Source organism: Nyctereutes procyonoides, unplaced genomic scaffold (assembly GCF_905146905.1).
Source record: "Nyctereutes procyonoides isolate TBG_1078 unplaced genomic scaffold, NYPRO_anot_genome, whole genome shotgun sequence".
Lineage (NCBI taxonomy): Eukaryota > Metazoa > Chordata > Mammalia > Carnivora > Canidae > Nyctereutes > Nyctereutes procyonoides.
Genome location: NW_026575142.1, coordinates 38,503,744 through 38,531,497, shown reverse-complemented (window position 1 = coordinate 38,531,497; position 27,754 = coordinate 38,503,744). Strand labels below are relative to the sequence as shown.

At 46.7% G+C, this 27,754-nt stretch overlaps 1 protein-coding gene across 1 annotated transcript; it reads right to left on the bottom strand.

Annotated features, from left to right (window-relative positions):
* Positions 1–154: 154 nt before the first annotated feature.
* NSUN2 (NOP2/Sun RNA methyltransferase 2) lies at positions 155–27,742 on the bottom strand. Its single transcript, XM_055307806.1, has 19 exons — positions 27,388–27,742; positions 27,135–27,292; positions 26,432–26,536; positions 21,632–21,737; positions 19,270–19,341; positions 18,394–18,478; positions 16,672–16,864; positions 14,603–14,677; positions 13,169–13,299; positions 10,567–10,640; positions 9,843–9,973; positions 9,375–9,471; positions 6,694–6,878; positions 6,399–6,491; positions 5,525–5,660; positions 5,108–5,188; positions 4,703–4,841; positions 3,321–3,360; positions 155–1,123 (listed from the first exon to the last, which is right to left on the bottom strand). Exons 1-19 carry the CDS (start codon positions 27,502–27,504, stop codon positions 784–786), a joined length of 2,358 nt encoding a protein of 785 aa, XP_055163781.1. The 5' UTR covers positions 27,505–27,742; the 3' UTR covers positions 155–783.
* Positions 27,743–27,754: the final 12 nt, after the last annotated feature.

The window sequence follows — 27,754 nt, the reverse complement described above, 5'->3', positions numbered from 1 at the left end:
TGCTTCAGGTTCTGTGGCCCCCAAACCACTACTTGACCACCCTCTGCGTCAAAGATTCTTTTTACTAGCTGAGAATGCTGGAACTCCAACACGTCCCTTTACCCAAAACTAAGTTTGTTCCTTCCGCCTCACAAAGAGTAAAACAAGTCCTACACATTGTCATTAATAATTTATTTATCTGTTCCAGGGACCCCAACCTCATTTAAAAACCAGAATTGCAAAGCACTCCATCAGCAAAAGCACATAAAACCCCCACAATTAGTATCATAAGACAGCTCTTACTCTGAGAAAAAGTTTATTTCACCTTTTGTTACAAAGGCACAGAAGTCATCTGAGACCACAGTACTGTGCACTGTGAATGTGCAACTCCATAGTCCTGGCAGTCTACGAGACCCATGAGTTATAGATTCTTTCTATAAATAATAATTAAAAGAAACACGGGACCATAAAACCAACATAGCCATAGTAAAAGGGACCTGAAACTTCCCGCCAGGGCAGCTGTGTGTCTTGACAGGAATAAGACTGTAACAGTGATGGTCTATCACCAGCCACAGGCACAAGGGACCCAGCTTTGCCAAAGAAACAGGAAAATGAGCAACTTCTAACAAGCTAAAAAATATATATAAAAGCAGTACTGCGATCATTCTATCCTCTCCAGTCTTCAAAAATCTGTACTTCACACAGATGAGAAGTTCTGGGTCTGGCTTTGGACACAGAGGTGGAGGCCCCTGCAGCCTGTGTGCATAGGTGCTGCCGGGGCATCCTTATCGGTGCAGGATGGCCTCACCGGGGCAGGGAGGTCTCCGTCGGGGCAGAGCCTGAGGAACTCGTGCTGGTGTCCAAAGGGGCGTCCGAGGGGGTGTCCACAGTGGCATCTGCGCTGGCGTCCACATTGGCTGCTGGGTCTGCTCCGGGTTCAGCACTCACCTCGTCCTCTGGCGGCCCAGAGCTGCCCGTACTCTCCTGTGCCAGAGAAGTCCCCTCCTTCTTCTTTTCTGCCAACACCTCCAGCCCCATCATCCTGAGATAATGAAGCCGTTCATTCTTGGGCACAAAAGTCCGAATGGAGGCCTTTCCCCGCCATCCACACAGCACGATGGGGCACTGGAGGGTGTCTGGTTTCCTACAAATGAAGTGGCCGAGCGTGAGTATCAAGCATCCTCCTGACACACCAAAGCAGGTATTAACAGGCAACCTTTCCAAAAACAATATGCCCCGAGCCCTGGGAGCCGTTCTAGCCTGCGATCCTGCGGAAGGTTTTCTCAAAGGAAGATCAGCCCCTGCTTCACGTCCTAAACACTCTCAACATGTTCATGTTGGCCAGTTTTTCCTTCTCAAAGCTCTAAAGGAATAACCCCCAAATCCAGAATTCACACACACTTTCAACATCAGAATTTCCAAATACTTCCATCTCCACAGGAGACCAACCTGTGAGGCCTCATGTCTGCAGAGCTGGACGGGGAGCCAGACCGCCCACACTGTTGCCACTCAATGCTTTCCCTCCTGCCGGCTGGGTGACCCCAACTCTTCTCAGTTAACCCCCCGCCACATCACACATCACAGGACAGGCCCCAGGACCCCATGCCTCCCGTTTCCAGCGTGCAGTGTTCTCAGGGCCCAAAGCACCCCCGCCTCCCTGAGCCTGCTCCATCCTGCCACAGACGTGCCCACCTGCTCACCAGGCGGCAGCAAGCCCCCTTTCTTGGCCGAGACGGCCAGCAGTTACCATGTGACTCATGTGCCCCTTACCAAGGGCCTTGCAAATCATTGTTTCCTTCCAGGTCTGCCACTGGTCTATCGTTTTGGCTCCAAGAGCCCTGTTCAATGAACCCTACATCCCACACTCCGTGATGTGTAGGAGGGTTCCGATTATACTTAAAAACGCACACAACAGGAAAGAGAAGGGGCTGAACCAGGGAGAGAAATAAGCCATGACAAGGAGAGGGAAAGTCCTCAGCACCCTTCCACTTTCCCTGGGGAAAGCCTGGACAGCACGCGGAGAAAACTCGCTAAGGGGAAAAATGATAAGAGTCCCGACTCCCACCTTCAGTCTCTACCTAAGGGCTCTGCAGCCACCTCTGCACCAGGCGCCGGCGTCAGTTTGTGTGTCAGTTTGTGGAAGAGCACATGGTTCCATACCTCTCAAACCCGTTTCTGGGTCCTGGTCTTAACGGTTCTGACACTGCCCCTTGTTCCCGGCACACCCAGAGCCCGTTTTCCTTTTCTTGGGTTTTCCTCCACGAGTAGAGAAGTGGGCTGAAGCCTCCTTGACTTACACCTTCTCCAACCCGGCCACTTGTGCTCGATGCCCCGTCCACTGTTGCGTGCCACAGACACCTGGCAAGCACGGTCTACATCTTTACAGCGCGGCTCGCACGCGGGACACCACCTGTCTCTCCTACTCCTGCCCCCTCCCTTGCTGCTCCCATCTCATGGACCTGGACCCCCCAATACTGCCAGGAGAGCCTGCAAGTCCTGGTTCCCTTCTACACTGCCCTTCGGAGCTCCAAGCATTAAGCCCGTGGCGACGCATCAACATCGGCCCAAAGAACCACACCTGGAACTGCCTTTCAACTCCTGAAACTTCTGCACGGCAGCCTGCCCAGGTCTCCTGCGGCCTATCCCAGCATTTCCAAATTCAGCATGTCTGTTCTCCCGTCCTTCCCCTTGACTGGATGACACCTGCACAGCTCAAGCCCAGAAGCCGTCCCCGAGCACTCCTGCGCCTTTGCCACCCACAGCTCACCCCATCTGCCCTACCTCCAGACGCAGCCCTGTGGGAGCCCATGCCACCTGAGCTCTTCACCCTGCTTCTGGGCAGCGCGGACCATCGGGGCTAACTCTCAACAGACTCCCAAGGGCTGCGTGATCCTTGTGAACACCACGGGACAGTGATCAGGCAGTGGTGCACCCCCACACCTGCCCTAGATTACACTGCCCGATGCCTAACAGGGAACCCACAGACCTAGGCTGAACCCTCGGCAGAGACGGAAAGACCCCACCTGTCTTGACTATTTCCCCTTTACATTCCTTCTGTTCAGGATGGAAATCAGAACCAGATTTCTCAGGCACAGAGACATTTTATTCTCTAAATGTACTCTAAATGTACTAAATTCTCTAAATGTACAGGTACTAGACATTTTATTCTCTAAATGAAAATTTGTTTGGTCTGAGCTGAATGCTCCTGTAATAAAAGTACTTTCACGGTAATACACAGTAACATTTGTCCTAGCACTTCTCCATTGCCTTTAGGAGAATGCTCATAGAAGGCTCCCACAACCACCCACAGCGCCCCCACCGGCAGGAGCACCCACACTTACGTAGGGTCCGGCTCGTACTTAAGGACGATGCTCCCCTTGGCTGGAAGAGAAACAGACATGTGTTGGCGAAGCCTGCCAGTTGTCCACACCGTTTGTGTGTCCAGGTTGCAGAGAGAGCAGCAAATAATCTGCACTCTCAGTCTCAAGGATCCCAGTGGGGAAAAGAGGACTTTCTTTCTAGAAACACAGAACCACCAGCAAGCCGAGCACCAAGTGGGACCATCCAGACAATCTGGCAGATGACGGAGTCAGACCACTCAGGGATTTAGGTGAAACTACTCAGACAGTCTCTCTCCGCAGCAGGGAGACAGGGATTAACTACTGGTTAATGCTCACATTCAAGATTAGGCAAATAATTGCTCCAACTTCCAGAAACAGCACAGAACACACATAAAAATTATCAAAAAGTACACCATGATCATCTAAATGTGGGATTAAGGAGAAGAAGAAAACAAGTACAAACAGTCCCTTTATCCTTTAAAATAATCTCCATTTTAAATGCGGTTTCTGCTCGGGACACCAGGAGACAGATTCCACCCAGCAAATGATTTATATCCTTCAGTTGCAAACATAAAATACATAACTGCAGTAACTTGATTTGCTCAATTTCTGTGCAAACTGAGCCAGAAGCCGTGGGCAAAGTTATAATAAATAACCAAGAAGACAGGTGTCTGGGGGGCCCATCAGTTAAGCATCTACCTTCAATTCGGGTCATGACCCCGGGGTCCTGGGGAATCGAGCCCCACATCAGGCTCCCTGCTTAGTGGGGAGCCTACATCTCCCTCTCTCTGTGTCAAATAACTGAATATAATCTCATTAAAAAAATAACAAAGAACAAAAAGAAAATCAAAATTAGAATCCTTGGTGAATTTTTTTTTTTTTTTTTTAGGTGAAAATACCACCAGAACACCCTGAAGTGGAAGTTCATAAAATACCAAAACAACGATGTGACCAAGGATCTATTTTGGTGGACTGGTCAAGCCACGGGAGAAGCTGGCAACGCCTGCATCCTGCTGCAACCCACCTGCTGAAATGCCAAACAGCCCATGCTGGTTAGCGTCCTGCCCTTGTGATGGATGAGGACAAGCTGGAGCACCAGGATATGCCCTCCTTCCCTGGTGGCGGGCGCTCGGGGCTCAGGCTCGAGGGACAGCCAGGGCCCCACACCTGTCGGCTGGTGCAGCAAGGGCCCTCACCATGGCCTGCGGGAGCAGGACAACCTGAGGGGGGCCTCTAGCCCCAGGTATGCTGAGATTGGACGCTGTCTCCACAAAGCCCTCTGGAAGCTGACAGTAGTAGAAAAAAAGCTCTAACGAGCTTGAACAGCTCCGCCTTGTCTTTATGAGGACAAGCCAGGCCTCTATGCGAGTCCAACTGCTTACCCAAGTCCTTGGCTTGGCTGTATGTCTCACTGCTAAGTTTTCTAAAAAACGGATTTTCCTGGGTTAACAGAATTTTAACATCTTCCATCGACACAGTGATAATTCTTGAATTGATAAATGGATACAGCGTGTATATTCCCTGAGGGAAGAGAGGCCACCATGATGAGTGTGAACAAGGCCCGCTGCCCCTGGTGCCCTTTGGTGCCCTTCCAACCCTCCCCTCCCGGCAGGCCCACAAAGGGGGGCACCCCTGCAGGGGTGTGAAAGCAGACACACTCCTGCTCAGAGTCCGGAGGCTGGCAGGCACCAGCCCAGTCTCGCAGCAACTGCACCTGTGGGGTTACCACCACTGGCTGCTACACGTAAACTCGAGGCTGGGGCTACCAACTCCATGTTCCCAATTACCTCCTGTGCCAGACGAAAAGCACAATCGAACTCTTCACCGCTGTTATTCCGACACCACACTTTTATCCCAGTGTTTATAACCTACAGGTGGAACACATAAACGAAGGCCAAAAAACTAAAATAATCCCCTTCTACCACAGGAGGCAGAGCTGTAAGCAGGTGCTGAAGGGAAGAACCGGAGACACTTTAGAAGTTGTCTGACTTAAAGTAGGGGTGCTGGCGGCCTCACTGATGCTCTGATGGCACTGGTTTCATGTGGCTGATGTCCACCAATCATCACCACAACATAAACCAAGAGAACCCGGGCCCCGCCACCCCAACTACCTGCTGTGTGCACGCAGAGCCAACACCAGAGCCAGTCCATGCAGGAGCTAGGCCAGACCCCCACCCCAGCAACCTGGGCTGCACTGTGCGCACCTTCATCCGCTCGCTGTTGTTTACCAGCACGTTCCTCAGCTCCTTAGACACCATGTACAGCTGCCTTTTCTTCCCTTCTGTAGTTCTAGTTAACAAATTCATCTTTGGGAATGAAGGATCCAACGCATAAAACTTCCTACAGATAAGACCAAGCTGCTTACAAGTCTGGTTCAAGCATGACAAAGTGGCCTCTGGCATAGGCCCCTCCCCCAACAGAGTTTGGTGTCTCATCTGTGGCTCAGGGGGCCCTGCTCACCCACCACCCACACTCAACAGTTTGCCCAAAACCCTGGGCCAGTTTTTCTTGCAGTACAACTAGATCTGGGACCTTCACTGATAAGTACAACTTCTTGCTCTCACCTGCAACTCCAATGACCTGAGGACACCTAAGCCAAGTGACAAAGGTTCTAACGGAATCTTACAAACCTCTGTGGGGGATTCATCATCCACAAGGCAGCCAGGTGCCCATTGTGGTCAATGTGAACTGAGATTAACTAAGCAGGAAGAGCTGCATTGGAGCCCATAATCCTAAGCACCTCTCCTCTGTTTCACGGAGTTCTAGTTAGGGTACCTCCCACCCAGACCAGGTCTCCACTTCTCACAGGATCTGGGCAGGGCGGCTCCAGCCACTGATCTGGAAGCTCCTCTGGGTACCTGACATTCAGGGCCACAACACAGCCCCCGACCCCACCCCCACTCTGGCTGCTCACCGAACACCAAAGCGCTTGGTGAACACGCTCTCTAAAGTGTCACTGGCTCTTCCAAGCAGTTACAAGAGAAAAAACATGCCATAGGGAACTAAATAAAAATATGTGGCCAAATGTGACCAATTGCACATGTGTATCAAGAATTACAAGGCTGAATTAGTCCTTACTGGATAGGTGGAAATAACGGGTCATCTTCAGGAATAAACACAAACGGATCTTCTTTAAATCCAAACAACTTCATTTTCTTAGATGGAGGCGGCCTGAGGAGGGACTCAGACAAGCAGCACTCAGTCATCAGTCCTCAGGCTACCCGCCCACAGCAGCTCTCTCCTCCCGCCAGTGCTCTGCACGCACCCAACCCCCGTCCACAAACAGTGGCACCCCATGCAGCGGGGACGGCCCCGGCAGCCCCTGCGGGTGAACGCGAGGACTCGGAGGTGCAGACGGAACCCCTTCTCTTACCCACACACTCCGTCTCTCTTACTTCCGCTGTCGTCTATATTCTCAGGCCTTCCTGTTGTGTCTGTGTCCTCCATCCCACTGACGGCTTTACTTCCCGGCTCAGCGGGGTCCGCAGCCGTTCCTCCTGTGGGGTGCACAGGGCTGGCCCGCACAGGCTCTCTGGGCTCCGCCGACTCCGCCTGCAGCTGTACCGGGAGATGAGCGCGTTTTCACTCCAAGCACGACCCTCTTTACCCCACCCCAAGAAAACCAGGGCTCACGACACAAAAACCATCCTACTTCTCTAGTGTTTCATATACAGAAGACAGAGTTGTTGGGAAGTATCTTAATCCATTTGCCGTTATAAGCAGAAGTCATGGGTGCCTTTTCTTCTGAAGTTAAAAAGGATTCTATCTTAATCCCGTAAAGAGCACGTACACGTAATTTCCCAGTAAAGGCCGACAACACAGCCAGCTCATCTTCATTCAAAAATGCTACCGTGCACCTGCTCTGTGTCAGGCAGGCTGACGGCTATAAACAGGCCAAAGACCATCCCTGGAACAGCAGGCAGGGTCAGGACACGTGTGTAAGTAACTGCAGACCGGGAAGGCCGGTGCAATCGTCCTGGGGCACCTGGATACAGGCCCTCAGGCACGGGATACAGTGTGCCTCCAGGGACATCGAAACAACTGCGGCATGCGGAACTGGGACAACCCGTATCAACCTGGCTTTGAGAACGAGCCAAATGGCTGACTTATCAAAACTGCTTAATGTGCATTTTATACAAAATATTTATAAACAATTATTTAAAGTGTATCCTAACAAGTCGCAGCACTGGTGACAGTGGTGATTTCCAGTCCCTATGAAGTAAGCTTACAAATTAGGACACCCGAACACAGGAAAGTGAAACACGCTCCCCAAGGAGCTCTGAAGTAGACGAGCTGGCGGGACTCTAAAGCAATCCATGCTAGGCAACACTGCCTCCCAGAAAATACATTTCATTCAAAAGTAAAAAACGAAAAGAGAAAAAAGAAAAAAGAGAAAACAGCCACCCAAAGGCCCTGCCCACCCCCCTCCAGCTCCTGGAAATGCCTCCTTGTCCTTCCCAGGCATCTCAAGTGCCCCTTTCCCACCACCCCTCAGTGGAAGGAATAAGGACCCAGAATAATAAAAGAAAAGGGGAGGAGGCTCACTATAGGAGCAAGTGATGCCCCGCCGTCCTACACAGTCCCACACTGCATGGAGCGGCAGGACTCAAGGGAAAGCCTGACACTTGTCTCTGGACATGGTCCCAGGACAGAAACGTCCACAAGGCCTGAGGCTGCTACAGTGAGCGGTGAGGGCACAACGCGCTCTACCCAGAGCCGTGTGTGTTTTCTCACTGCATCCACAGAGACCAGCACAAGGAAGAGGAATCTCAGACTGAATTCACACGATTCTAAAACCTCAGTATGAAAGCACAAATAACTTAATAGCTTCTTATGTGACTACAACAAAATAAAATTATAAGTACACTTAACTCAATAGAACATCATTAAAATTAATTTTACTTTTTTCTTTGTACTTCTATTTTTGTTATTTAAAGCTTTTATTTATTTATTTGCACTAACACAAGTGAGCAAACATGAGCAGTGGGAGGAGAGGGAGAAGGCCTGATGCAGGACTCAATCCCAGGACCCCAAGATCACGACCTGAGCTGAAAGCCAATGCTTAACCAACTGAGCCCCCCAGGCACCCTTGTGTGCACTTTTTAAAGGGACTGCTAGACCATGGAAGTTACACATGTAGCTGGTGCTCCCTGTCTGGGACAGCACTGCTCAGAGCTCCTGACTCTGGAGTCTGGGACCCAGGAGATTCGAGAACATCAGGAGTGAAACACTCTCTAGCCTCAAGCAAGCAGCACAGCACCTGTCGGAAGCCCTGATGTGAGGCTGGCCACTCAAACATTAACATGCACTAGGCATATCCCAGGAACTTTTCCTTTCTGCCCCTCCAAAGTCTAAGCATTATTTGTCCTCCTTTGTAAGCATTCATGTGAAACACTGACCTTCAGAGTGTGATTTCAGCCATGTTCCAACATTATAGAAGGCTGAGATATGAACTAGCAAAATAAATGTCATGTTGATAAAGAGGACAGCAGACATTACAGGGCAAGACTCAAAAGGCTGCCCTCTTACTCAACCTGTTTCAGGGCCTCCAACAACAACGCAGGAGGCAGCTGATTCCTTAGGACAGCTCAGGCCTTCTCGGTCTCCTTACCAGCCTGGCCTGGACAGTCTCTATCACTGCCCCCCACAGCCGGCTGGGAGACAGGCTGGCTTGAGGCTGGCAGAGTCCTGTCAATCTGCAATGGGCTCAACTGAACCAACCCCCAGGGAACAGAGCACAGCAGCCAGCTTGGGACTATGACCCTGAGCCGCTTAAGAGTCATTATGTCTTCTCAATGTTTATTTAACAACTGGACTTAAGAGGCAAAAAGAACATAATCCCCAATCCTGCCTTTTCCATAGATCTATCCTTTTAAGGACATTGCTGCTTTTTGGAAAACTCAAAATTTAAATGAATCCCTGCCCCTGCCACACACACGCGTATGCTCTGCAGCTTTCCACGTACAAAAAATGCTCCACTGACCACTTTCAACTTCTGCCTAGAATGCACAGAAAGCTCACATGATAAGCCACATTATTTCAGAAGACACTTACCTTTGGTGGACGTTTATTCCATGGCATTGAAGACTTTTTCACTAATACTGCCACAAAGAACCCTCCAGTATTCTGATGATGTGGTAATATCCTAAGACTGCAACAAAAACAAAAACAAACCACAACGCATACTTTTTACCTGATTCAAAATATATTCTTTTCAGAAAAAAAACTGCAAAGATGATCTGTGACAGAAAAGTCACGTCTCTGGTCAGTGTTCACACAACCCTTACTGGCAGACAGCCAGCGTCAGCTGTGTAGACATTTAAGGTAGCATCCTAAGTACAAGCATTTAGGTCCTCACCACTTGCGTGCTTACAAATGCTTAATGCCAGCAGCTAACAGGAAACGAGAACTTCTTTCTTGCTGGCAAATTCACATATCTAAAGTATGGCCCAGGCCTTGCAGGAATGCCACAGGGCCCAAACTCCCCACCTTTCCAAACCTCTGCAAGCCCCACAAACTCACCAACGTTCAAGGTGCATCGCCTGTAACTTTTCTGGGTCCTTTGGTGGGAACATGGTGGGCCGGATCTGGGTGTGTCTGCTGTGAGGAACATCTTCCCATTCTGCAAACCACTGTCCATCTTTCGTCATTACCTGCAAAAGGAGACAGCAGAACTCCAAATCACCGCACTATCTAATGAAAAGATCAGAGTGCTAACATAAATGTTCTCAAACATGATAAGTGGCAACTCTCATTGTTCTTCAAAGCTGAGACTATGTGGGAAGAGAAAAATGAGGTAGATGCTCTTGTATTCCATTAGATAGAATAATCATTTTGTAAAAGTATTTTCCATGCAGGTTTGTTTTTGTTTTTTAACAAGCCTCAGATTGTGTCTGGTTTAAAACTGAGTAGTGAATTGTTTATACTGGAAACGAAGCTTGAATCCCAGCCAGTAATAAAAACACAACAGAGCTAGACTGATGGGGATGAGAATACACAAAGCTGATTTCTAATTAGAGAATAAAGGTAGGGAAACGTTTCTGTTGCCAGAGAAAAATATTTGTATAATCATACCATTTGCCATTCCGTATTATTCTGAAATTACCTCTCACCCAAAACTCACAGTACAACCAAAAGTAGTATTTACTGAAGTTACTCCAATATAGACACTTTAAAATGCATGATTCAGACCATCCTGACAAGATGTACCTGCTCTTATGAGTCAGAGTCCTCATAGCAAGATTACCTTCCAATGGGTGATTCCGGGCATCCACTTCAGCCCTGGCAACTCAGAAGACACATCAGCAAGTTCCAAAGCACCTACGTACAACAACAACAAAAAAATCCCCCCATGTTGTGCCCAGTGAATGAAAGCAGATGCAAAGGATCACACAGCATGTGGTTTTATTTACATGGCAAGCCCAGGAAGGGCAAGTCCATACAGAGAGAAAGGACAGGAGTGGTTTCTGGGGCAGGGGCGGCGGGGAGGGGAGGACAGAAATGGCCTAAGCCTGGCTGGGAAAACAGCTGTGCTCATAAACTCACTGTAAGTTACTCAGAGCGAGTGACAGTGCAGAACGTGACTTAAAACACCACTTTATCCCCCTACGGAAATGTGCCCCAAAGCTAGGACTCCGAGCATTCGGCCAGCGCCGGACTTCAAGACACACACATCAGTCAGACAACATGGGTCTTCATGCCTGTAAGCAAACACCCCAGAACCTAAAAGTAACATTTAAAGCAAACTGTGAAAATTTTAAATCATTCTGTTTCAGGCCTGAGTTAGTCTCCTAACTAAGCCCAAAAGGGCAACGGTCCAGCTTTAATAACATCCTGTCTACAGTAACAACATCGTAAGAAGCTGTAAGATGGGGCCATCACGGAGACCCCTTGTGGCCACAGATCATGGACAGAGACTGGACAGCCTCTAAGAAGAGGGAAAGCCAACAAAGCTCCACGGAAGCTATGAAACACGTAGACGATTATAAAACAAAGCAAAAGTCCTCATGGCAGAGGTGTTATCATAAGAAACCTCTGATTAAAGCACTGTCCTGATTCCTACTAGTCTACCTGAACATTCTTATTTTTAAAAGCAAACAGGGATAACAGCGCAGGTGGGCAGCACCTGGCTCTGTCCTCCATGCCCTGGCCAGGCAGGGCTCAGCAGTGACTCCCGACCAGCATGCAGGTCAGGAGATGCCGATGCTGGTCTAGTGTGTGCAGACCCAATGCCTGTCGGCCGCCCTGTCTACAGCCAAGTCTCAGCTCCCTCAGGGTGGGCCGCACCCTTCCCAAATCCTCAGTCACTGTCAAGTGCAAGGCTCAGCGAAGGACAATTCTTCCATGCAGCCCCACCTACACACGGTGCCTCTGACAGACCAAGGAGCTGGAGTCTACCCTGCGGTCTGAAACCACCACATGCAAAGAGATGGCTGCCCCACAAAACTGAGAATGGAAGGCCACCTGTCCCAGCAGAGGGACACCCACGATCACATCACTACTACCTGCCATGGAGACTATGTCCCTGCAAAGAACGACATTCAGAATTCACAGGTAAGTACAGCCAAACAAAATAAACACAACATAGTGAATTCGGATCTCAAGGACTCCGAAGGGGAGAACTACAGGGTAGACTACACAGCACAGGCCAGTCAGCCACTGCCACTGAGAGAACTGGAAGCTGAGGCAGCTGTGGATACCTGTCTCAGTATTTATGCTCCAACTTCCTTCATACACACATGTGGAGGCAATTTGGAAACAGTCTATTCTAGAAATCACGGTTTAAAATCCCTCTTTATTAGCTTTAAGACAAATATGAGGGGAAAAGGTAAAGTACCAGTAAGAACTTACAGAAGAAGTATTTTACATCAAACCATTATGGAAACTGTTGTTCAAAAACATTTCATATCATCTGCCTGCCCAGTTTTTCGTATACAAGAGTGTACTGAGACCTCACTCCCATTCGGATGGCTACTATCGAAAAGCAGAAAGGAGTAAGAGCTGAGCCAGCCAGGATGTGGAGAAGTCAGAACCCTTAGGCACTGCTGCCAGGAATGTCTGCTGTGAAAAACAGTGTGGTCCAACCTCAAAAACGAACCACAGAATTCTATCATCCAGCAAGATCGACAAGATCCACAGCCTAGAAACTGGACAGCAGGGTGTCGAGGAGCTAACTGCACAGCCACATCAGAGCAGCACTTTCCACAACAGCTGAAGCGGCAAACAAGCCCAGGGGCCCTGGACAGAATGCAGTATGCACACAGGGGGACGTCCTTAGCCTTTCTGGCAGAAAGAATGAGAAGCCCACATGGGCTACGACACTAATGAACCTTGAGGACGGTGTGCAGTGACATCAGCCAGTCACAAGAAGACAATCCTGATTCCACCCACGAGATCCCTAGAGTGATCACACTCACAGAAGAGGACCATGGGGTCGGGAAACGCGGAGTTGGGTAAGAGGCCTGTAACTGCAGTTTTGCAAGACGAGGAGCTCTGCAGATTGGCTATACAACCGTGTGAGTGTTCTTAACATGACCAAGATGCACAGTTAGGAACAGTTACAATGGTCAACTTCAAGTGTTTTACCACAACTAAGATTTTTGCAAAAAACCATTATGAGGACTGACCTAATCTTTCGAACTTAAGAGACACAAAAGAGGCAATCCTCATAATTCCTTAAGTGTGATAAATCCGTTATAAAGGCATGTTTTTAAGTCAGGGTATCTCACTTCAGGGTTTATAGGCTTATCACACAAGCAAAGGCCCGGGAAGTGGTCTGCGTGAATATACGCTATAGCAATAAACAAGGTCTTTGAAAATCACATACTTAATGCACTCCACATGCTTACCATCACTCTTTTCCAGCAAAGATGCTATAACTGCTTCATCTTCGATGGGGTTTAGTGAACAAGTAGAATACACCATCCTGCCGCCCTCCACCAGCTGCTCGGCGCCCCGCGTTGCGATCCGCAGCTGTAAGCTGAGAGGCAGACGCTAGGTCACCCTGAGACCAAACCTATCCACGCAGCACACACCGCACAGGCACTCCTCGCATCACATATTCATCACATTTTTATGACAGACATCAAAAACAAAATAAGCTATTCCCATAAAAAGAACTCTTTAAAGCTCCATACGAAGTTAGCACAAACCCACATAAGGTGTTCTGTGTTAACCAAAACAGTGTCTATCTACATAAACAATCTGTTTACTCTTCCCAACATGCCAATGACCAGAGCACAAAGCTGACTGATGACTCAAATCGGTATATTATGTGAGTTACACCAGTAAGAACAAGAACCCTCCATCCCTGCACAAATATCTGACTTTTGTATGAACAGCTTATGTGCCTTAGTACCTTCTAATCCTAACATCTATTTCACACACACACAAAAAAAGCTAAAACGTACTTAACAGAGAAACAAAATCTGCTGGAGTTATTTATGGTGAATATTCATTAGTACACTATACACCACTCACAGTTCTACAATTGGGAGTGTGTAATTCTAACATTAAATGAAGAAAACAATACACAGCTCTGTAGAGCATACAGAGACTGGCACGTTAACATCCATATGCACAGAAAAATGCTACAGTGTACTAAACATCACAGAAGTTATCTTTGAATTATGAGACCTTCTTTTCCTTCTACTTTTAAGAATTTTCCAAATTGGGGCAGCCCTGGTGGCTCAGTGGTTTAGTGCCGCCTTCAGCCCAGGGTGTGATCCTGGAGACCCAGGATCAAGTCACACGTCAGGCTCCCTGCATAGAGTCTGCTTCTTCCTCTGCCTGTGTCTCTGCCTCTCTCTCTCTCTCTCTCTCTCTCTGCATCTCTCATAAATAAATAAAATCTTAAAAAAAAAAAAAGAATTTTCCAAATTGTCTTTAAAGACAATCAGTATCTTTACTGATTAATCAGTTTTGATTAACATCAAAATGTTAAGCAAAATAACACAGAAAAACAGAGAAGAGAGAAGAAAGCTGAGTAGGACAGTAAAAGGTAAGTGGTCATTTCATGGAAAACAGAGGTCTTGAAATGTTATAGGAAATTGTCCTAAAGACAGTTTTAATAAATGTGTACCTGAAATGCATACAGTCTTCAGTTTACCCACTCTTGAAGAAGTTCTGAAAACTACTACCTCTGATTCATATGCAAACTCTCTCAAAGCGACCATTTACTGGTGCTTATGGTCAGTCAACTCACACTCCGGACACTGTCACTACACTCAGGGTAACCCTGCCCTGCTGTGGTGGGACTGCCTGCCAGGTGTAACCAAACTCACCCATGCAGCTGCAAGCTATTCAAGGTTGTCCACTTCTTCCAGACATCGATGTTTTTTCTCATAGTGCCATCTCCGCTAGAAAGGAAGATATTTAAGAACTTAAAACTCTGTTCAGGGAGACCGATCACAGTTTAACAAATACGTAATATCCAAGCTAAATTACAAAATGGGTATTTTTTATTATTATAAACGCCAATTAGAACCCCATCTAAAGGGATGCCTGGGTGGCTCGGTGGTTGAGCGTCCACCTTCGCTCAGGTCGTGATCCCCGGGTCCTGGGATTCAGTCCCACATCAGGCTCCCCACATGGAGCCTGCTTCTCCCTCTGCTGAGGTCTCTCTGCATCTCTTATAAATAAAATTTAAAAAAAAAAAGAACCCCCATCTAAATTCTCACAAACCACAGTCAACTTTCTATTTCTGCTTTAGAGACATTAATGACACTAAATTTTTTAAATTATACTTTAGGTTTCAATTAGGTAAGAAAAAACGGATTTGAACAGATATTCTCATTCAAGACTTAAGGAAGTATCAGATTGCTTTCATTTGAGAGAAATACTAGCAAAACTAATTTTCAGACCCAGAACACACAACCATCAAGACACTTGGATTCTCTTACATAACAACTTGGTTAATCAACAATCGCATTTTAATCAGATTTATGTGAATAATGACAAACACACTCATAAGGGATTTTCCACAGCAAATTCAATTAAGCCAATTTAATTTCATCAAGACTTTTCTATGCATCAAACACTTTTGATTTTCTACCTTTAATACAAATTGTTTTCATGTAAATGTTGTAATACAGACTTGATCGATTCATCTTTCTTCCACACCTAACTTTATCTACCCACTTTTTCCTGGGTGATTTCTGGATCTGGCTTTCTCGGTGTTTAATCTCCCTTGGTGGTCTAGTTATCTGTCTTGAGGGGAAGGGGCTTGCAGGATGAAAATGTTCTAAGAGACGTAATGGTTTTCAAATGACATTCCTTGCCAGTACAGCAGTGGCTTGAAATTCTACCACAATGTTTAGGATTTCCTCAGCTTACAACTCGGTGCTCAGAAGGTCCCTGCATTCTCCAGGATGACACGAGAAGTGAGTTCTGGCTTTTGGATCAAAAGAACACAGGAATGGGAAAACATCTGATCCAAAGGAAAAGTCACATAACTGTGGCTCATGACCCATTTTCAGTATTTCACAGGGCCTTCTTGCAGGAATTTTAAAGTGAAATCCGATTCATTCTTCCGACTTACAGCTCTCATAACGCATCCTGCCACAGGCAGGCAATCTGCTATGGTTTAAACAAGGTGGAGCATGTTAGCAGCCATCTTATGTAACCATCACATTCCGAGCCAATAGAGTTTTGTGATGGTTTCCGTGCTCCAGCATTGACAAATTCATGTGCTCACAAGGTGACCACAGCCTACGTTGCTGCCTCTGAGAACTTAAGAGAGGAGAGGTCTGCAGTTTTATCCTTTTCTTTTTGGAAAAACTCAGTTACTCAGTTATGCCATAAAATTCTTTTATGGGCAAACTCTAAAAATCTAACAATACATAAAATTTGAAGAAATGTATGTACAAAAACAATAAATACAGGCATGAGTCTCTCAAAGGTCTGAACTCCTACACTGCACTGCGCTGAATAATAGAAGACTAGTCAGGAAAACCAAATAGGATCACGTATCACTCCATGACGAGTGAATTTAGGAGTGGGCTCGCTCTGGATGAACAGATCAATCCTCATGATCAGCTCCTGAGACCGACCACAGCAGAGCTTACAATGCTATTAACCTCGCAGGGATTTTCTTTACCTTTGTGAAGACTACAAAGCCGGCCCAGCTTTGCCTCTTCGCTCCATTCCCTAGCTCTACTGCACTGGGTGGCACTGACACTCTGAGCGTCTGTCTGCTAACTTAGGTTCACAAGGTCTCTGTCTTGATACCAGCTGCCAGGAGAAGGACGTGTACGTATCTGGGTGTGTTCATGTGCAAGGTCCTTCTAGTCTATATTTGATTTGACTTCCTTGGTGGATTTTAGGTTCTCTGGCCTCTTAATAGCATAAATACCTGCAAGGGACGTCACATAAGATGCGATCATAGAAGAGAATCTCTTTCCTCCCATTCACATCTATTTGGAGTCTAGGTATGCTGGATGCATCGTGGTTGACCACCATGATGCAGGGGCTGCTCAGCCTTTTGGCCTGATGAACGAGCAGATAGCAACGCTTGTTGTCCACGTCATTTGCGATGACAAACCCCTCTGAGAACATAAGGTTATAGCGTCAGGTGAAATGTAGCATAAGTAGAATAATTTCCTGAAATATATAAGCTCCTGGTTGGCAGGTGAGAAGCAGCAATCCACCAAACTCAAGACCGAAGCATAAGATTTGCCAGAAGAAGCTAAGTAGTCCAAAAAGGTGGCTCAGCATAGATTTTTATGATCACAAAAAACAAAATGGCAAGATTTTTTCCAATCATTGAATTATTCACTTTGTAACAATTAAGCCAAAAACATCTTTTCTATTATTTTTAATAACAAAATAGAGAATGAGGGGGGCACCTGGGTGGCTCAGGTGGTTAAGCATCTCCCTTTGGCTCAGGTCATGATCTCAGGGTCCTGGGATCAAGCCCCACATTGGGCTCCTGGCTCAGGGGGGAGTCTGCTTCTCCCTCTCCTTCTACCTCACTCCCCTGCTCATGCTGTGTCTCAAATGAATACATTTTTTAAAAAATCTTTTTAAAAAAATGGCAATAGGGGAGGAAAAAAGGTATAGAAAACAATAGAATCCACTTACAAGTGTTTAAAATACTGCATGTGTGTGCTGGGCCTCCTATTCTAAACCCCGCGAATCCGGTTTCTGGGGTGGGGTTCCTGAAGGTTGCCTGGCAGTCTGGTCTGAACCCCTGGCTGAGACCCGGGTGCCACATTTTCTCATTTCTGGTTCCACCACTAGCAAAAAGGCACATGTGCCTCATAACACTATAGAATCAAGATTGTTCTAAAAATAGGAAGTGTAAAACATTGATAATAGAAAGAGGCTCTTTACTACTAATTTGTAGAAAATAATTAAAAACAGAATAAAGAAGCCTTTCTAATAGTTATGTCACAGGAAAGAACACTTTGAACAAACAAAGCTGAACTCATACAGGAAGAGGGCAGGTGGCTTAACAAGGAAGAAGGAGAGAGAAGCAGATAAAATGCTGAAAGAGTAACACCGCAGACAGGATTCTTTGAAGGAGCACTAGTAACCCTGTGATCGCTGCCATGGTCTGAGCACTTTATCAGCTCAGAACACCCCCAAGTCCAGGGCTGACACCCATTTCACACAGACATCCAATACCATCACCTACCGTGCTGGGATTTGAAGCTGATGAGCCTGACAGCAGCTCATAATTACACTCTACTGCCTCTCACATGGGCAGTGAGGAATCAGAAAAAAAGAACCAACACAAAAACCCACTATGACAATGTTACCACTCAATATTCAAACAGAAACTTACCTACTTATGGCTAAACAGCAAGAAAAAAGAAACACTACTTGCTTTCACAGAACACACACTTAATTCTAAAGTGAAGCCACCCTCCCCCACCCCCACCTTCAGGTACAAACCCGTGGGTTTGGGAACTAGTCACAGTGGTATGTGAAATATCCAGTCCTACTCTCAGAGACCAATCTGCTTGTCACAGAAGGCTCTGAGACCCAACCTACAGGCAAGGTTACCCTCTCTCCCTCATCTACACTCCACAAAGTGGCATTCTGACCCTCCACAGGGCAGTCCAATGCCTACCTGGGAAAGGCACATTCATGTCGGCATGTAACATTTCAATTAACTGTGTGGTCTTTGATCCAGGTGCTGCACACATATCTAAGATCTATTAAAAAGCAAGAAATGTTTGATGTTTTTGAGAAATCAAACATTCTAACTTAATTTAAAACAACTATAGGAGTAATTCTAGTATTTTGATTTCTAAGACTTAAATACATTGCTTTATGGAATGAATCCTCAACGTTATCTATTTAGCTGCCAGGGATCTCAGGAGGAAGATACTCTGCAGAGGAACAGAATGGCACTGGGATCCAATGGGAGCCCTACGCTCAGGGGATGGACGGGCAAGGACACTCACTGCAGGCAGCCCTGTAAGCAGCCTGCTAAGGGACAGAACACCATGAGGACTCAAATCTCAGCCCAGCCACTTGCTGGCCCTGGAATGCTAAGCTGATGGTTCCAATTTTTCTTTGCCTCCTTTTCCCCATCTGGAAAAATGAGACAGTGAGTGACAGCATCTACCCTCACAGGGACATGTGGATAACACAATGAATGAATTCAGGGGAAGAGCACAAAGCAATACTCAGCATGTAACAAGTTCTCAGGATGCGTTCATCATGATTTTCAATCTGACTGAGTGGCAAGACCACTGCAGTTCATCTGTGTACTAAATACATTTAGTGAGTGAACTTTAAAGAAGAAAATAATTATGGGTTGTAAAATTTAAGACATAAATAAATAAATAAATAAATAAATAAATAAATAAGCGAGCCTAAAATAAAATACATAGCATTCTCTATCAAAAATAAACAGAAGAAAAAAAGGGCAAAAAAACAAGAATTATATTAAGAAAAAAGGTGTCAGCAAACAAAGCCACTTTCTTTTAATACACAATACCTTATGGTGAGGGTGAGCATTGAGTAACAGTGGTGGAATCATGCTAACGGCTTCTTGACGACTGATATTTCCCTTAGAAGATAAAATTCAAAAAAAAAAAAAGAATATTTAAAAAGGCTGAAAATTTCAATACTAGGCATTATTTCATATGCAACAGAAAAAGACCACATAATCATCACACATGCCATCAGTTAATACTATCACACAGAATGGTATGGAAATGAGACAGGTTTTTATACTAGTGAGTTAACGGCTGCTATCTAAAGGCTAAGGAAGAATGACCATTAACGGCAAAACTTACTGCTAGAACACTAGAAATGCATGTTTAATAATACTGAACTTTACAAAAGAAAGGGGAGTGTAAGCTTCTGCAGTCCCAACTTGCCCTCTTGAGAAAGAACGAAAGGTGGATGAGCAGTCTCGGAGGTGGACGCTGCCAGTGACACCCCCTCGGCAGCAGGAAGAAAATCCCCGCAGGCACAGAACAGAAAGCCGCTGCCAGCAAGGCTCTCCCTCTCTGCTTGAACAGTAAGCTCTTAGTCCTCGTCTGTTGCAGGAAAAGCCACTGTCTGCTTTCTACTCACAAGAGCTGCCCTGCACAGGGGTGAGAATCCCAAGCACCGCTCTGTCTCCCCCAACTCCCACTTGGCCAGCAGCCCCCCTAGGTCCCTGCCAGCAGGCCGGGGGCCGCTGTGGACACATGTGACTGCTCACACATGTGGATGGAGCCAGCACTGGCCTCATTCACTCCTCTGGTTCAAGCCCCCAGACTGAATGCCTCCGAAATCATGATCAGTTAAAAAGCAGCAGGACGTCGGCTGCCAGGAGACTTCGGCCCCATGACAGCATGGCTCCCCTGAGCCTGAAGGCCAGCCAGGCAGCCGCCGCGCACCTCACCCTTGCGCAGCTGTCCAAACCTGAACACAGACTCCCAGACGAACCTGTGGAGTTGCACCTCAGGGCTGTCTGACCCACAAGAAGTCTGTTCACTTCCATCAACTCACCAGGCACACGCATTCCAAGCAGGTTACTCATGATCCTCCACCCCAAGTTTTCAATCAAAGCATCCGAGTGGTATGAGGACAGAGCACCTGGCTAGACAAGCTAGCAGTCACTCACTTCATACACAAGTACTGAAGGGGCTCTGCAGCCCTCAGAGGGCATCTCACCCTGCCGACGTTCCATCAAAACCCTGCACTGGCTCCCTGTGGCCCAGGCTAGCAACCCCACCCTCCCAGCCCTTCCCTCCACGTGACCCCAGTTCTGCAGAGGCTACCCACAAACCCTCTGCTCATCCAGAGCAAACCTGAGTTGCCCTTACTTTGTCCCTCTCACCTGACCTTTTATTTGGACGGGAATTGGAGCCAGAGAATCCCCTCTTATACTGACCCAGGGACAGAATCAGGAATGCAGCAGCACCTAGCTGGGTTTTTCCTTCCAGGCCGGGAGTGGAGTGGGCTGGGGTGGGAGGGATGGAAAGCCTGGCGAGCAGAAGCCCTGTTTACCAAGTCACCAAAGTGGCAAGAGCCCTACTGCGGCCCTGGTAGGAGAGAGCTGTGGGTGCAGCAGAGGTCAGATGGGGTTGGGGCAGAGGGCCTCCAGGGTAGCTGTGGGGGAAGCACAGGGATCCTGAGAGCACCCCTGGAAACTCAGAATGAAAAGAAATAAAATAAGCATCACTTGGGCAAACACAAAGCTTTCCAGGACTGGTAAAAGGACACTCAAGAACAGAAAGAGAGGATCTCGGATTCTGAATATGCGAGTGACAATTCCAGAAGACCAAAAAGAAGACCAAGAAATGCACGGGTGTCCACTTAATCACAGGGAGCAGGAGGGAACCACTACTTTAAGGGGAAGGTTTGAGCCTAAAGTAGCAAGTTCAGTGCCTGAGCCAAACCAAGGAATTTGGGATGGCAAAGACAGCCGGGAGGATGCGGTGCCATGGAAAACCAAAGTTGTTAAATTCAGGCTTCATGGGTTTTTCGCAACAAAGGTGAAGCAGAGACAGGAGCAAGGGAAGAACAGAAATGATGAGAAGAGAGATCAAGTGGCCATCTCCTGAACGACACCCTAGCACTGCAGTCACCAAACCCAGGAGGAGCAAGGAAACAAGACGTCAAGGGCACAAGAGTGTCTGAGATTCTCCCCAAATCCCATAACGGATGCACCAAAGAAGAGCACAGCTGTAGGAGTCATCAGAAATAAGAGTGACAAACACTTTTCTGTACACCCTATCTACCAAATCGCTTCCGGTGACACTTATGGATAAAATAAAACCATAATACTAAATAGCTTAAATTAACCACCATGTGTTTAAATGAGAGCTTTAGGAGAACCAACAAGTCTAAAAAAATCTACTCACAGACTCGGTTTCGCTAACCAGAAACTGGTGAAACTTCTCCAGTTGTGGAGACTTTCTCAAGATTTTTCGACTCAAATTTGTGTGCCAGGCAAGTTCTTCAGGATACCTGACCAAAAAGAAGGTAAAGCATCAATGGATTATATACATAAAAGTACTCTTGACAATTTCTGGCTTTTACAGATCGTATACCAATGAGCGTCAATGAGACACTCGCGTCTGTTCTACTTCCCCACATGCACGATCCTCTTATGTACAGACGGCCAGCACCGCATGACGTCACTGGGACATAAGCATCATGGTTCTAACTGCATCATGGCCCGGGGAAAAACACGAGAGCCAGGCAGCTCAAGAGATCTAGTATGATTATTACTATGAAATTGCAATGATGATGTTCAAGAACAGATGAGAAAGTGCAGACTCCTCTGGTCTTCACCATGTATGCTAATGATGGTACAGAGGCCATCAGAAAAGAAGTCAGTTATGCAGCCGACTCTTGATTTCAGCTCGGGTTATGATCTCAGGGTCCTGGGATCAAGCCCCATGTTGGGCTCTGTGCTCAGCGAGGAGTCTACTTGAGATTCTCTCTCCCTCTGCCCCTCTCCCCACATTGTGCGTGTGTCTCAAAAAAATAAATCTTAAAAAAAAAAAAAGACCTAAGAAATTTAAAAATTGCAGATCACAATCAAAATTACAGCTGAAGAACTACCAGAACATTTGACATTTAATTGCAATCTTTTTTACAATATTTTTCACTACATCTAAAAAAAAAAATAGCCCAATGACGTACTGAAACATTTTACACATCAAAAAAAAAAAAAAAAACAAAACAAAACCAAACCCTAGGATCACTGCCGCACTGACTTGTACTCCTATATCATTATTTAATGGACCTAAGAATGAAGAAGCATCTCCTGCCATTTCTGTACTTAAACTTTCTGTAATGATGACACCACTGATTAGGAAACCTGGCTCACACATGATCCCTGAGCTCCAACTGCTCCAGTCAGCACACTGCTATGCCAGAGCCATGCTCACCCAACCTGGCACCAAGCTACGCACTACTTCCAACTCACTGTGGTTAAGTCTCACTGCAGTTTTAATACTTACTTCAGTCTCAGGTGAATAACCAGCTCAACTTAACAATGCAGGATCACACTATTTCCAAGCGTCAAATTGTAGCTAAGGCCACAGCCTTGAAAATCCAATCAGAACAGTTGCAAAACAATACATTTGACTGCTTTGAAACAGAGTAACTATTTGAAACAAACAAACTCAGGCCTTGAGATTTTAAGACACTACTTGACCATCAATGATATTGAGAGAAATCTGGGAAGTACTTTCTACCAAATAATGAAGATGAAACTGCCTAAACCTGTTCCTGACCGCCCTCCAGCTATCCCAGCACTTTGCTCTATTCCCTATGCCTGGTTCCTTCTACAATATTTAACTTGCTTCAAAAATCTAAAACCCAAAACACAATCACACTTAGCAAGCAATTAAAAAAGTTTAGTTTTCAAATATTCCCTTTGGCCTCCTCAGAGGTAAAATTGTAGGAATACACTCAGATTTGCCCTTTCCTATAGTCTTGTGGAAAATCTGCTATTTCAGTGCAAACTTTGCAAGACTGGGGAGACAAACACCTACTTCTATGAAATTTCTTGCAACCTTGAACTGTATGTGATCAATGACTTTCACGTAATTTCTTGTAACCCTGAACTGTATGAGATTAATGACCGTGAATTATGCAAGTTACCACCTTACCAGATCACCAAAACATCATTTATTCACTCATCTGAATGCCACATGCATTCAACCATGAATTTGTTCAATTCAGTTATTAATCATTAATAGCTGAATTTTCATTTTCAAATAAAGATAAGCAGTCTAAATACAACCTGCGCAAATATTTCCTCATGTACTTTTTAGATTAAATTTCCGTTAAAAAAATGTAAATTTATTAAGATGAAAATTCCACTGCACGTAATTAAATTGTCAAAGCTATTAATCTTTCAAAAAAAATACTTAACCTTCAAATAATTAAATACAAAAACTAATGATTAAAATAAAAAAGTATACATCTCGTACAGCTTTAGGAACCATGGTTTTGGAACAACAAACATCTTTGTAGCTTTTAACATCAAATAAGATACCTTAAAGAATTAAATTTGAATTTCTAGGTGTATAATTCAAATTTAGCTCCTGAGTCTTTAAAGTCCTACTTGGAAACTTAGCATGTCTTCTCAGGATGAGTTAAAAAAACCAGTGTCATCTTTATACCTCAAAAATTCTTAACAGAGAAAAAATTATCTGTAAAAATATACAATATTCATTATAAGTCATCTCTCAACCCATACATAAAAAGAACATGAACAGAATAACAAGTTATTCTCAACAACTGATCATCAAAATAACACTTTTATAAGAACGCTCTGGTATAATACCTTACAGGTCTGAGTCCACAAAAACGAACAAACAAAATCTGCCAAAGCTATGAGTCCTGCACTTAATATTCCTTCCAGAAAACATGGTTTTCAAAGACACTTTCCTAAATTTAATTCCACTACATACCAAAATGTAGAGAATATCATTTGATTTATTTACAGAAAACCACCAGAAGTCTTGGTAAGTTTCTTCTCTGCTTGCTTGCCAAGAGACTCATGGGCAGCTCACACAGACAAGCAAATCTGACTGAATGTTTGTACAGTAAAATTTGTCATGCAATGGTCCCGGATAACGGAAAAGCTGGATATCAGGAACATAAATAACACAGTATGTTGTTCACACCCTTCAGCTGTGTGCTCAGATTATAGCCAACAAAACATGAAAAGCATCACCAGTGGTTATCAGAGAGTGATTCCTGGTGGTTATCAGAGAGTGATTCCCATTTGTTCTTCAACCAGACAACCCCTGGGATGTTTCTCAGGTGTTGAAGAATTGCCTATTCCTGGACCCATTGCTACTGTTCAATAATCAAGATGGAAACCATCTATTAAATGTTGCAAGGCTAGAGTTTAACTGCAGTTTGCAGAGAGGGAGAAAAATGGCAAGCCTAATTGTCATGGATCTGTTGGAACCTGCACAATGACCCACCCAGAGGCACCTCTTTAAGCCTATAGGATGCATGCTTTTCAGCTCCTCCTACTGCCCACCAGACTTCCTCATCTGAAAAGCTATGTTTCTATGCATGTTTAAGGAAGGACCAAAGGCTTTCAGTAATTATATGTAGCAGCCAACACACGCAAGACTATTAGAAATGTGCACAAAGGCAACCTAAAACCCACTTCTTTTCAAAGTGTCAGGTGGCCTCTGCTTCAAACACCAGTACCATCGGTTAAATCTCCAAACCAAGGCACTAGAGAGGAGGTAAGTGTAGAACCTGGCTACTGGGAGAGAGGAAGACGCTTGGTAATGTGCAGGTTAGCTCAATCAGCAATGTCATACCTACAGCAGCTAGAAAAACATTTTCCTTTCCTAACGACTTCAGGACAGTGGGCATGCAGTGATCACCAGAGTCATTTTCCTGTATCAGAACCTGCAAGCTGTTCAAATCTGACCAGAATGTTTGACTTAAAAAAAAAAAAAGATGACATGTTATTGACTTAAAATTGTAGGTTTATTCTTGTATCCCTGGAATGTTGCTTTACAATGGTGGCATTTGCTTTTGAGCTCAGCTGAATACTGATTTTAGCTTTTGGCCCTCCAGCATTTACTCAAAATGTCTATGCCAAGCACTTCAGGGATATGGCCACGGAAAATCCAAATGACCAATGGAAGGAAGAAAAGCGTATCTATAACCCTCATTTGGTAAAAACGTGATCTTGCTTTGGGACCTTATACACTTGGATGAGCAAAACCTCAGAAGTTGTCAGAAGTGCTGGTTAAATTCACCTTTTTACAGAGATCATTTAAAATCCTTGTCTGCGAGAACTCTCAATGCCTCAAAGTTGATCACCTGAAACGTGGAAGGGTAGAAACTACTTTAAAGACTTTAATATTCCTAAAATAACCCAGGGCTTGTTGCCGCTATAGTTGGTGCGTGAGGACTCCAGGTGTTTTAGAAGCTGGAACTGCATTGACTGGAATGAAACTGGAGCTGAGCCACGAGAAGCAAAGAACCCAAAGGACAAGTAGAGAGAGGGTTAGCATGGAGGGCAAGAGTCTGCTCAAGTGCCGAGGATGCTGGAGATAGGGTCAGGGGCGCCTAGGTGTCTCTGTTGCTTCAGTGTCTGCGTCTTGGTTCTGGCTCAGGTTGTGATCTCAGAGTCGTGGGATCGGGCCCGTGTCAGGCTTCCTGCTCAGCGTTGATTCTTTCCCTGTCCCTCTTCTTCCCACTCCACTCCTTGTGCACACACGTGCTCTCTTACTCTCAAAAATAAATAAAACATTAAAAAAAAAAAAAAGGCAATAGAGAATCAGCTGAAACCTGTCTGTGGCAACCTTTGTGAGGTTGAGCCTCTTTTTGCTGAACGTAGGAGAGCCACAGGGCAAGAGTTTGGACGAGAGGAAACAAGGGGTTGAAATGGAAATGGACACAAGCGGTACTATCATAGAAGGCAACAGGCTGATGGACTTGGAAAAACTAACAGAACCAACTGACCCTTAGGGAGCCACAAATCACGCATGAAATGCTGCACACTGATGTAAAATACAGGGGAAAAGCACTGAGTAAAAGAATGCACGGATGTCCGTAAAGTCGATTCAGATTCTCTCTCAGTAGCAGCAAACACGTTGCCAAGAAAACAGGTTGTCATTTGACAAAGACTAAAATCCTCCCACAGGATGAAGGCTTGTCTGACCTACCAACTCAGGGGCTGTGGAACTTCAACTTTCTGACCATCCACCTCCAGGTCCTCCAGTTCCTTGAAATACTTGTTCTTCAGGCAGTGAAGAATCTCCTTTGCGTGGCTATTAAAAAATAAGTAAGTTTTGATCCCATCTGGATGGCTAATACGATACATTTTATCCTGTGTGAACCCAAGGTGACACGTGTCTTAAAACAAAACCCCCTTTGCACTGAAAGCGCGCCTCTTTCATCCCTGTTTTCTTCCTCTACCCCTTCCAAGTTTAAACGACCGTCATTGTTTCACCGTTACGGGAGTGCTGCATTCCTTCCCTCCCAAATATTCCCACAGCTCATATTTACTTGCAACTCACCTGGGAGAGATGGTACCACAAAGATTTGAAGGGACAGAGAACTGGGGTTTCGCACAAACTGTGTGATGACATCAATTCTCAGGTGTCCCCGGGGGAGGGGCACCCTCGGCTCTCCAATGCCCAGGGGCCACCCTTGCCCAGATGGCACCCTCCCGCGTTGCGGTCTCCCGCCCTGCACACCCCGGCTTACTGCGTGCGACCCCTGCGCTCCGCCCTCCCGCTTCCAGACCCTGGAATCCACGGCGCGGCGCCGGGGAGCAGTGGTCGGGGGCAGGGCGGGTGCGGGAGCGCCCTGGCCGCGAACCGAGGGCGGCTCGACAGGCAGCCAAGCCAGCGCACGACCCCCTACCTTTTGTAGCCAGTGATTCGCAAAGTGGCCGGGAGGGGCTCCCTGAGCGCTCCCATGAACTGCTCCCACTCGCCCTCGGGCACGATCTTGAGCTCCTGGTAGTAGTGCTCGAAGAGCTTGTTCTCCTTGACGATCTCGGGATAGCCGCCTTCCCAGGCCTGCGGAACGAGACGCGCGTCCACCCAGGGCAGCGGCGCCGCGGGGGCCGGCTCGCCGACGGGGCCCCCGCCCGCCCGCGCGCCCCGGCTCCTACCCCCTCCGGGCGCTTGCCGCCGCCCTCGGCGCCGTCCTCCGCGCGCTGCGGCCGCTGCTGCTGCTGCTGCTGCTGCTGCTGCTGCTGGAGCCGCCGGCCCCGCGCCCGCCGCCCCATGGCCCACGCGGCCGCGCACGCCGCCCGCACCCAGCTCCCCGCCACGGCCCGCGCAGCGGACTTCCGGGCTGGCGCGAGGACCCCGGCTCCGCGCCTGCGCCGTTCCGGGGCCCGCGGGCGCCGCGGGGAAGACGCCCAAGGCGCCGCGGCCCGTGCTCTCGGGGAGCAGCGAGCGAGCGAGGGGAAGCGCGGGCGGCGCCCGAGAGGGACGGGGGCCCCCGGAGAGCAGCCCCGAGGTCGCCCGCGCGGA